At 37.5% G+C, this 11431-nt stretch overlaps 3 protein-coding genes across 3 annotated transcripts; 1 reads left to right on the top strand and 2 right to left on the bottom strand.

The window, feature by feature from the left end:
- Positions 1-716: 716 nt before the first annotated feature.
- Positions 717-5283, top strand: LOC105171450 (putative 1-deoxy-D-xylulose-5-phosphate synthase, chloroplastic). Its single transcript, XM_011092570.3, has 10 exons — positions 717-1308; positions 1616-1744; positions 1834-1998; positions 2103-2253; positions 2756-3027; positions 3112-3385; positions 3620-3927; positions 4189-4470; positions 4550-4834; positions 4965-5283. Exons 1-10 carry the CDS (start codon positions 1168-1170, stop codon positions 5112-5114), a joined length of 2157 nt encoding a protein of 718 aa, XP_011090872.1. The 5' UTR covers positions 717-1167; the 3' UTR covers positions 5115-5283.
- A 185-nt stretch (positions 5284-5468) lies between these two features.
- Positions 5469-7457, bottom strand: LOC105171449 (putative FBD-associated F-box protein At5g22720). Its single transcript, XM_011092569.3, has one exon. It carries the CDS (start codon positions 7444-7446, stop codon positions 5686-5688), a length of 1761 nt encoding a protein of 586 aa, XP_011090871.2. The 5' UTR covers positions 7447-7457; the 3' UTR covers positions 5469-5685.
- Positions 7458-9091: 1634 nt separating this feature from the next.
- LOC105171448 (F-box/LRR-repeat protein At3g03360) lies at positions 9092-10920 on the bottom strand. The gene has a single exon (XM_011092568.3). The coding sequence runs from the start codon at positions 10868-10870 to the stop codon at positions 9308-9310; it is 1563 nt and encodes a 520-aa protein (XP_011090870.1). The 5' UTR covers positions 10871-10920; the 3' UTR covers positions 9092-9307.
- Between the last annotated feature and the right edge of the window lie 511 nt (positions 10921-11431).

Here is an 11431-nt window from a genome sequence, read left to right as displayed (position 1 = left end):
GGTCATGATGATTATTATGATAATCAGGATTGGTAGTTTCATGCAATCTCCACAAAGTTTTGACTCTAAATTTAATAATATTTCCCTTCTAATTGGGCTATTACTATATGCAAGTGAGAAGGTGGAGTAAATATTCAATGATATGGTAAGAATTGCTTAATACTGTCAGATTTCAAGAAGCAAATTTTAGATTAATTGCTGAGTTCCTCAACACTTGCTCTTTTTGGTGAATCAAATCTGGGGTGTGAAGAAAGATGATTGGATAATATCAAGAGTTAATAGTAAAAACCAAGAAATACACAAAACAAGGCCAGGTTCATTTGTCACTTGGATAAAGTCATCATTTCTACATTAAATTTTGAGAGCCAAATGAAAGGGGATAGCAGCAGATTAAATAAGAACCTAATCAAAACCTTGAAAACAACAAATTCTCTTTTCTGGTTAGGGAAAAAACAACAGAATCTATAAATCATGGATGGTTTGGATTGCATTGGAATTATCGTAAGCACAAAGTAAAATTCCTAAAGAACAAAAAATATAATTCTATCATCATCCAACTTCTAAAAGTATCCCAAGAGGAAGATGGATACATTATCATATCTCTATCCATTGGTGATTTCTGATGACGTGGCCCAATGAGAGCATGCCTCTCCACTCTATTTCCCTTACACTGATACAGGCCCTCAACCCACCATATATATATATATATATATGTGCTCATCAAACAGGGAGAGAGGATACTATCTAACTATGCTGTCAATTGTGAATGCCCCATCAAGCAAAATTAGCAAATGAAGAGAATCGATCCCGCAATTCTTTGATTCTTCAAGAATTCTTGAATTTGCTCTTTAACTCTTCACAGTTTTTTGTTTCTTGGTCTTATCACAGCCACACACACACATATACAGAGTGGCATTTCACATTGGCTTTTTGTTTGAGAACTCAAATGAGAACAGCCCACCTCAGAACAATATAGAAAGAAAAGGCAGAGAGAATCAAACCCTCCATTTCTTTGCATGAACTTACAGTAAAGTTGAATTCTTTTCGGGGAAAGAAGAGTGACGTTGGTATATGTCTCGGTAATCTGTACTCTTTATTTGGCTTCTTGAAGTTCTGGTGTTGTTGAACTACACACACACACACACATATACAGCAATACATATATCGATGGCTCTCTGCACATTTGCCGTTCCTGGGAATTTGAGCAGCGGAGTAGTGGGTGCAGATGCTAAAAAACAGACCAGTTTAGGCTCTCAGTGGCTACGTGGGTCGGATCTACAGCCTCACTCTTTCTCCAAGAATAATCAGGTTTGGAAAAATTTTCATCTCTTTCAATCTAGATTTGAGCAGTAAATTTTCTTTTTCACTATTTTGAGGATGCCCATGTGCCTAATCTTGGAAACTTCCAGTCTCTTATTATTTTGTCATGTTTATTCTATTTATTTATTATTCTTGTGGTCCAGATTCCTTTGTTGTCAAAAGTGCTCGTATCCTTGTGATATTTGTTTATTGTATCTTTTTTTGGGTGCATACTAGGAAGAATTGCATTTATCTTCAGCTGTAAGTTTAGGATTGGAACAAGTGATTGAAATGGTTGTTTTGTACTGTCTTGAAGATAAGGAAAAGGTCAACTGGAGTTTGTGCATCATTGACAGAAAGAGGGGAGTATTTTTCGCAGAAGCCTCCAACTCCTCTCTTGGACACTATCAACTATCCAATTCATATGAAGAATCTCTCCACAAAGGTTAAATATCAAACTTAAGAAACATTTGCATAATATTTATTTTTAATCCTCCAATTAGTCCCTTTTACTCAGTACTTATTTTTATGTAGGAACTGAAACAACTTGCTGATGAATTGCGATCCGATGTTATCTTCAATGTCTCCAAGACTGGGGGTCATCTTGGTTCAAGCCTCGGCGTTATTGAGCTAACCGTGGCTCTTCATTATGTTTTCAATGCTCCCCAAGATAGAATACTCTGGGATGTTGGCCACCAGGTGATGACTCTTTTCCGTTAAACATTAGCTTATGAACTTATACATTGTGAGGATGACTATAAAACATTATATTTGTTCTGATAATCACGTTCTGTATGCTGCAGTCTTATCCACATAAAATTTTGACTGGAAGAAGAGACAAGATGGCAACTTTACGACAGACAGATGGTCTTTCTGGTTTTACTAAGCGATCTGAGAGTGACTATGATTGCTTTGGTGCTGGTCACAGTTCTACAACTATCTCTGCAGGATTAGGTACATTCTTGTGTTTCCTTATTAAGAATATCCCATTGATGGTACAACAGCAAGCCAGCCGATTCAGTTTGGCATTGGATTTTTGGGAAAAGAATGTCCCTAAAGTAAGCATATAGACAAGACAATCAAGCATTAGTGTGTTTTGCACGTGTCAAAAATCTATATATTAAATAGGCTGAAACCAATATTCGTCATGCTAAACATCCACTTGTGGTAATTATTTCCCGAAACTATTTTATAAGTTTCCTTATATATATATCTCTCTTTTATAATTTTCGTGAAATAAACATAGAGGCGAGACAAACAGCCTTAATGTGTTTTGCACATGTCCAAAATCTATACCTTGGTATAGAAGATGGAATAGTATTCCGGAATAGATGCTGTTGGCTGCATTAGTGTTTGTATATCCCATCTCACATGTGGTTATGTGAAGTGGTTATTATGTACAAGCCCGAGATTCATTGTTTCTACGCATTGATCCTTGGATTTCTTGGCTGAAAAGGAATGGCTGTGGGGAGAGATCTCAAAGGAAGAAAGAATAACGTCGTGGCTGTTATAGGTGATGGTGCTATGACAGCAGGTCAGGCATATGAAGCAATGAACAATGCCGGCTACCTGGACTCTGATATGATTGTTATTCTTAATGACAACAAGCAAGTTTCTTTACCCACTGCTAATCTAGATGGTCCAATTCCTCCTGTTGGAGCCTTGAGTAGTGCGTTGAGCAGGTTGCAGTCCAATCGGCCACTCAGAGAATTAAGAGAAGTTGCTAAGGTTGTATTATGAAAGAATTGTTACTGAGGAAATCTGTAAAATTTCTTGGGAGCCCTTGATTTATTTTGGTTGAAATGGTTTCAGGGAGTTACTAAGCAGATTGGAGGGCCGATGCATGAGCTTGCAGCAAAAGTGGATGAATATGCTCGAGGGATGATAAGTGGTTCAGGATCAACACTTTTTGAAGAGCTAGGACTTTATTATATTGGTCCAGTTGATGGCCACAATATTGATGATCTTACAGCAATTCTTAAAGAAGTCAAGAGTACTAAAACAACAGGTCCCGTGTTGATCCACGTTGTGACTGAGAAAGGCAGAGGATATCCATATGCTGAAAAAGCTGCAGACAAATACCATGGTAAAAATATTTGATGAAAATAATTTATTTATCAGAAGGGACTTGTTCTTGGACCATTTGCAAAGTTTTAGCTGGCTAATGAAAATATACATGATTTACAATGTTTCAGGACAGTAGTCAACTAATAATAAATCTCCAATGATCATTTAACGTTGTAAATATTATCTCTCTCATGTAATTCACTTTTCAGTTGGAATAAATTTCAGAACTGATTGATGCGCTTCCTATTTGCAGGCGTAACCAAGTTTGATCCCGCAACAGGAAAGCAATTTAAATCCAATGCCCCAACTCAGTCTTACACAACTTACTTCGCTGAGGCTTTGATAGCAGAAGCCGAAGCAGACAAGGATATCGTTGCAATCCATGCTGCAATGGGAGGTGGAACGGGTTTGAACCTTTTCCAACGCCGTTTTCCAACAAGGTGTTTTGATGTTGGGATAGCAGAACAGCATGCTGTAACTTTTGCCGCAGGTTTGGCATGTGAAGGCATCAAACCTTTTTGTGCAATCTACTCATCTTTCATGCAAAGAGCTTATGATCAGGCAAGCCGGTCTCTTTTCTCATTTCTCTAATCCGCTATCCTATCTTACTTTTGAGGGGAGATTAATGTTAATGTTGTGGGTAGCAACACAAATTAAGTGTAGATTGTTGGATCATATATGATAACGTCATCATTTCACTTTGTGACATCATTGATCACAAGTTCATAACCACGTGGTTACTACCACATGTCGATAGCATGAAGTTATCCCTTATTTGAGATCGTAGAATTCTTAACAAACTGGCCTTGGCTCCATACACAGGTAGTGCATGATGTTGATTTGCAGAAGCTGCCAGTGAGGTTTGCAATGGATAGAGCGGGCTTAGTTGGAGCAGATGGTCCAACACATTGTGGTGCGTTCGATGTTACTTTTATGGCATGCCTTCCGAACATGGTGGTGATGGCTCCTTCAGATGAAGCTGAACTATTTCACATGGTTGCTACTGCTGCTGCTATAGACGACCGGCCAAGCTGTTTCCGTTATCCAAGAGGCAATGGGATAGGCATGGAGCTTCCACCGGGAAACAAAGGCATTCCCCTTGAGGTTGGTGTTAGTACTAAATTATAATATGAGTGCCCCTTATCTGATCATAATTGAGATTGAGTTTCCATCTTCCATTCAGATTGGGAAGGGTCGTATACTGAAGGAAGGGGAGAGGGTGGCTCTCTTGGGCTATGGAACAGCTGTTCAGAGCTGTCTGGCCGCTGCTGCCTTGGTAGAGCCCCATGGTTTACGTTTGACAGTAGCTGATGCTCGCTTTTGCAAGCCACTAGATCAGGCACTTATACGCAGCTTGGCCAAATCACATGAGGTCTTAATCACCGTGGAAGAAGGGTCTATTGGTGGTTTTGGATCTCATGTAGCTCATTTTATGGCCCTGGATGGGCTTCTTGATGGAAAGTTAAAGGTACGAATCTTCAGTTCTAGTATTACTAACTTGATTTTTCCGTTAGGGAACACTTACTAGATATTGAATATATATATGCACGAGTTTCGATGTTTTGACATTTCATCTTGCATGATTAAAACCTGTGCAGTGGAGGCCACTGGTTCTTCCTGATCGGTACATTGACCATGGATCCCCAGCTGATCAACTGATGCAAGCAGGATTGTCGCCTTCTCATATCGCCGCAACAGTTTTTAATATACTTGGACAAGCTAGGGAAGCTCTACAGATTATGTCCTAGATGCTAGAAATTTTGTACAAAGTTATGTACTCAAAAACTTGCCTTCCATTATGGACTGTAAAATTTAGTCTTAGATTGAGCTCTGATTATAATCAGGTTGCAGCTCTAGTATATCAAAGTATTGACGACCCTCAGTAATGATAATACAAAGATGGCATGATTTGCATAAGGCCCTAGGCAAATTGCTGTGCTGCCTGATATGCTCTGGCTTGAGCTTAGGATTGCTATAAGCAAACTTTGCCCTGAGCTTTGGCATGGCAATTCCAAAATAGCATATATAATGATAGTTGCATGAGATCATGTTTCTAGTGAAATTTCAACATGATCTAATTGTGTTCTCTGCGAACAAGAACATTATTAACTAAATTGTGCACAGAAAATATTCTATTAAACCCAACACGATTCAAGACCATAAAAGTTTGGTATCAGTTCCTGCATCATTAATAACACTAGGAAATGGAGCGCAGGAAGAACATTTTGGATTTCAGAATCGTTACTCAAAAGAAAAACCTATAGTATTGGCTTCATCTTATAGCAAAAGAAAAAAGGAAACAGCGGATGCAAAAGAAAACTAGTCAAGCGGACCATGGGAAGGTCCAGCATTTTCAGGTGATTGCCATCTCAATAGGAAACGGATTTGTACTTCTTTTTCTGGACTTTCTACATCATCTAACAAAGTCTTCCAGGGCAGAGGCTGCCATTCCATAATAGTATCTGAAAAAAATTCAGCATTTACTTCCTCGAGCTCATGCCAGCCAATATTTTTTTCAATTGAGTTGCAGCAATTGGAATTTTCTATGTCCATCAGCCTGTTGCATAGAAGCCGCAACAAGTCATTGCTTGCTTTCCAGAACTGAGGCTGGATGATGTTAGTGTTTGCCGATTTGATGCCCAATACGGGAAAGAGACATTGAGTTATGACCTTAGGTCGAAAACTCCAAAATATACCGTCCAACAAAGTAGAGGATACAGAATATGACGAATGCGCCATTAATATCAAATTCTCCACTATAGGTTTACTTAAACCTTGAACAACTGGCAAGCAATCAATGCGGTTTTCTGCGAATAACTCGATACGGAGAGTAATTCTGGACGGACCCAAATTTGTCAGAAACTTTTTCAGCTCAAGTAACCATGAAACACCAAGATAGTTCCAGCATGAAAGTGCTATATCAGACTCCCATTCCCTTGAAGCTGTAATAAAAGTCAAGGAAGGGATGCTTGATCCTGAAAACTTGATCTTATGGATATTTGGAACATCAAGTTGGACTTCCAATCTCCTCGTATGTGCCAAGCTTATGTACTTAAGTGATTGACTCGAAATATTGAATACAAAACATCCAACACAATGGTGAACTGTCAAATCCTCCAAGCAAGGGAACTTGTTTGAGAAATCAGAAAATAACATCTTGCCTATCTTCACTCTTTCCAAAAACAAACAACTGAGTTTACGAAATTCAGACAGATTGGCTCGACCATCAATAATTGATCCGACACTTTGTTCTTCAAATTCGATAAAGGGGCTCCTGAATACTACTGGATTAGTCACATGTCTAATAACACTAAATCTCTTGAGTTCAACCATTTTACTCACATTAACTTTCACAAAACCCTCACAATCAGACAAGACAAAATTCTCAATCATAGGGCATCCTAACATTATATCCCTGATCATATCATCTTCTACACAGACCTTACATAAACGGAGCGACTTAAGTCTCAAACACATAACCTCCCCACTAAAGATTTTACACCCAGCAAGAGATAATCCAACCAAAGACTCGGCTTCAAGCAATTCCTTTGGCAAAATGTACTCTGAAATTGGGGGACTAAATTCGAGATTGACCCCATTAGCACCCATTTTCACAGCTTTCACAATCAATTCAGAAGCAAGAGAAGAAGAATCAACATCCCTAACACTCATCCAAAGCTTGAAACTCTCTATAGTTAAGTTCAAGCCATGGTACCTTTCCATACTCCTCTTCACAAAATTGAAGAACTTGTCATCATTCTGCGGATCCGAGTTCTGATTCTGAAAATTGCGTTCATCAAAATCGAGAGCCGGCCGAGTTAACCAAGAATTGTACCATGATTTGGAGAGCACAGCCGTCGAAGCAGCTTCTTTTCCAGTGAGGAAAGATTGTATGTGCTGAATAATGGATTCCGGAAGCTGCAATTGGTCATCAATGGCTTCGACTCTTTTCCCTTTCCCATTTTCCATGGGGAGAAAACGCCTACAAATCGAATTAGGGTTGATTGAATATTCGGTTTGTGATTGAATACTGAAGTCGATCTTGATATCGCCCATGAATCTACACCCAACTAACGTCATAAAAATATAATAAAATAAATTTTTAAATAAAACAAAAAGGGACTTGACAGGGCTAATTTATAACAGTCGTCCATAAAAAAATATCACAAAACCAATCAACCCCACACCCCATTTTTGGAATAAATTCTCAGTAATTCAATGAAAATTAAAATCATGAAAAAACTTATTTCTTTTTTAATATGTACCCAGTTTGAGATTAAGTTTACCTATTTACAAGAATGGAATCTCATATGTGATCACTATCCCAAATTTTTATTTTTAGAGATTGTTTGTAAGACCTGATAAGAGTGGATTGGACGCTCAAAAGTCTCATTTTCAAATGATTCGTAAAATTGAAGCTTAAATACAAAACAAAGAACCGCAAGTCCAAATAAATCAACGTCTAATGTCCGTGATCATGTTCATGGATGCATAAAAATATTCGCTCCCAGTGTTTGATACCAAAGATAAGTGTTATACCATCTGAATACAAGTTGAAATAAATCAACCGACTGATGTCCATGACCACGTTCATGGATGCGTGAAAAAGTTCTCTCTTGAGTTTTTTATACTAAACAAAAATAATCATGGCACCTCAGTACAAGTTGAAATAAATTAACGACTAATGTCTATAATCACGCTCGTGGATCTTGGTGTTTGATACCAAACAAAAGTAATCATGCTACCTTAGTGCAAGTTGAGTGGTACCATTAAAGTGGCATCGTTCTCATGAATAACATCATACGTCGGTAAGTAATTTTGAGGTGTAGCCGTTGCTGTCTAGTTATTAGGTGGAAACGAGAGCTTTTGAATGGTAATGGTCATTGGTCATCTAGTTCCCATCGCAACAAGGGCATCAAAACGAGCTTTTCAACCTCATCTTTAGGGTGATGTCCCAAAATTCTATGCACAATTCCGAGACATCCTATCAGGGGTGAGCATTTGGATTGGATTCTTTAGGTCCCGGCCTGATTCGAAAAGATTTGAATTGATTGAGTAAGGTAAATTTTATATAATTTTTGGATTTCGGATTATCCAAACCCGATTTTGTCTAGATCAGATAGAGATAAATACCCGATCAGATTAATACGATACTCGATATTTATTAAAAAATGATAAAAAAAAATAAAATTATTTATTGTTAGTAATAAAATAATAAAGCAAAAAAGAGAATGACATATGAGTTGATTGATCTACTCATCAAATTATTGATATTACGAATTGGATTATTTTATTTATTAATTTGAATTAATTGATGTTATACCATTTTTTAACTCAATAAATTGATATCATAATTTATGTTAAATTTTTGAATAATATTTTAAAAATAAAGTCACACCATGCATACAAATTACAATTTATAAGTATAAAATTTTCAAAAAAAGAACAAAATTTTAAATATATATTTAATGCTTCTACTTCACATTTAAATTAACCAAAAAAAAAAGTACCCAATTTCAGGTACCCAACTTTAACAGGTACCCGATTAGTCAGGTACCCGATTAGTCGGGTACCCAATTTATCGAGTTTGTATCTGGTAGTCAAATATACTACCACCCGTGCCCACCCTACTTGAGTGGTTCCATGATTCCAACATGACTGAGTTTCTCTGCCAATCATCATCAATTACTACGACTAATCATAGTATGCATTCTTGTGAGCAAAGTACGAGAAAACAAATTTGATAACATACTCTACAACACAACAATAATTCATAGTTACAGCATTTCAGTTCTATCCCATACAATTAAGATCCTAACAGAAACTCATAGTGTAGCTTCTTAGGAAGGGAGAAAAAAAGATATTACAAGAACATTATATTATCTAACTTCAGGATGATCAGGCGGACGAAACCCATTTCAATTATCTAACTTCAGGATGATCAGGCGGACGAAACCCATTTCAATAGGAAGCGAACTTTCTTTTTCTTCTCTGGACTTGTTGAAGCATCTAACAAAGCCTTCCAGGGCAGAGGCCGCCACTCTGAACGAGAATCTTCACGAATTTCCACATTTACATCCTCTAAATCATGCAAGTCAAGCACACTTAGGTTTTGACTGCAGCTACTTTCACTTTCTTGTAGTATCAGTTTCTTGCAGAGAAGCTCTATCAGAGTGTTGTTCGGTTCATTAAGTGACCTAGGAAACCAAGATAGAGTTATGACCTTAGGATGAAAACTCCAAAATAAACCATCCAAAAGAGCAGAACCGACTGCGGATCGTGAATTCATTGATAATATCAAATTCTCCACCACAGGCATAGGTAAACCTTGATTATCTCCCATACAATCAATGCGCTTCTCCAAGAGAAACCAGATATTAAGAGAAATTTTGGACTGGCTCAACTTTGACAGTAATTTTTTCAGCTCAAGGAACCATGGAACTCCAAGGTGATAGCGTGAGCACGATAATGATATATCAGACTCCCAATCTCTTGAAGCTGTTGTAAAAGACAGGGAAGGTATACTTGACCCTGAAAAGCTAAACTTACGAATATTGGGAACATCAAACTTGCCCCTCAACATCCTCGTCTGCCCCATGCTTATGCACTTAATCGTTCGACTTGAAATTTGAATTCCTTTGTAGCCATAGCAATACTGAATGCTCAAATCCTCCAAGCAAGGAAATTTATGTGCAAAGTCACGAAAAAACAAGTTATCAATAGTCACCCTCTCCAACAATAAACACTTCAATTTATAAAACTCAGACACCTTGATCGGAGCAGCAACAACCGAACCCGAATTTCGTTTATCAAACTCAATCGAGGGACTCCTCAATGTCAACATTTTGGTGACCTTTCTAACAAAATTAAGTTTCCTAACTTCAACCATGCCCTCACATATGGATAATACCAAGTTCTCAATCAAGGGGCAGCTCGAAATTATATCCCAAACTAAATCGTCTCCTATACGCACTGTGCTCAAAGTAAGCGATTTAAGTCCCAAACAATTTACTTTTCCACCCACCGGCGGATCAATCTTGCAACCAATCACAGATAATCTGATTAGGGTTTGGAATTCAAGCACCTGATCAGGTAAAACGAAACTCATGTTCGGGGGATCAAATTCGAGATCGATACCATTAACATCCATTTTCAAAGCTCCCAATATCAACTCATTAGCCAGAGAAATTGAACCTGGTCTAGTACTTCGCATCCACAGCCTGAAACTCTCAATCTTCAAATTAAAATTTCGGTACCTTTCCATAGTCTTCTTCGCAAAAATCAAGAACTCGTCTGGAATTAGGGATTTTGCGTCGATGATCGGGAAATTGCGCTCGTCTAAATCGACATTTGGGCGAGTTAACCATGCATTGTACCATGATTTGGACAGAACACTCGTTTGGGCAGCTTGTTTTCCGTCGAGGAAAGATTGTATGTGTTGAATGATGGCTTCAGGTAACGGAATTTCGCCATTAATGGCTTGAATTCTCTTGCCTCTCTCCATGGGAACCCTACTAGAAACTGAAACGCATTTGAAGTTTTGGGCAATGATTTTGAGTTACTGCAATTTATTGGCAACTCTTTGGAATCAGCCCCTCACTTTGTTTCTAATTGCTGAATGTTCCCCTAGATTTTCATTATTTGCTTTTTAGTTTCCGTTACTCTTACCGTAGCACCGAGTTTGCAATAGTTTCTACTTTTACTAGCCTTACACGACACACTCCATCTATGTGCAAAAACATTTAAAATTATAAATAATTAATATTTTTATTGATAAGTTTGTCATTAATTTCAAAAAATATAAAAGTGCCAAAAGTTGAGAAAGATTGAGTGGTATTTTTGTAAGGGTGCTTCAAAATAAAAAATGAAAAATGAACTTGAAGTTAAAGATTTTCAAAAACATGTTAAAATTTAAATTAATTTAATTTAAGCAGTCTAAAAGTAAAAAAAAAAATATATTTTATCACCTTAGTTTTTAGTAAAAAATTGATAAAATTTTATTTTTAACTATTGCAAATATTCGTGGCATTACTATGTAACCTCGAAAAAAGGGGGGCGGGGAAAA

The sequence above is a fragment of the Sesamum indicum genome, linkage group LG10, assembly GCF_026168435.1.
Source record: "Sesamum indicum cultivar Baizhima isolate 11 linkage group LG10, ASM2616843v1, whole genome shotgun sequence".
Lineage (NCBI taxonomy): Eukaryota > Viridiplantae > Streptophyta > Magnoliopsida > Lamiales > Pedaliaceae > Sesamum > Sesamum indicum.
This window is presented reverse-complemented; position numbering and strand designations above follow the sequence as displayed.

Coding starts and splice junctions, on each gene's coding strand:
- LOC105171450 (XM_011092570.3), top strand. CDS start 1,168: ATGGCTCTCTGCACATTTGCCGTTCCTGGGAATTTGAGCAGCGGAGTA. Junction 3,028..3,111: donor AATTAAGAGAAGTTGCTAAG/GTTGTATTATGA, acceptor AAATGGTTTCAG/GGAGTTACTAAGCAGATTGG. Junction 3,928..4,188: donor TGCAAAGAGCTTATGATCAG/GCAAGCCGGTCT, acceptor CTCCATACACAG/GTAGTGCATGATGTTGATTT.
- LOC105171449 (XM_011092569.3), bottom strand. CDS start 7,446: ATGACGTTAGTTGGGTGTAGATTCATGGGCGATATCAAGATCGACTTC.
- LOC105171448 (XM_011092568.3), bottom strand. CDS start 10,870: ATGGAGAGAGGCAAGAGAATTCAAGCCATTAATGGCGAAATTCCGTTA.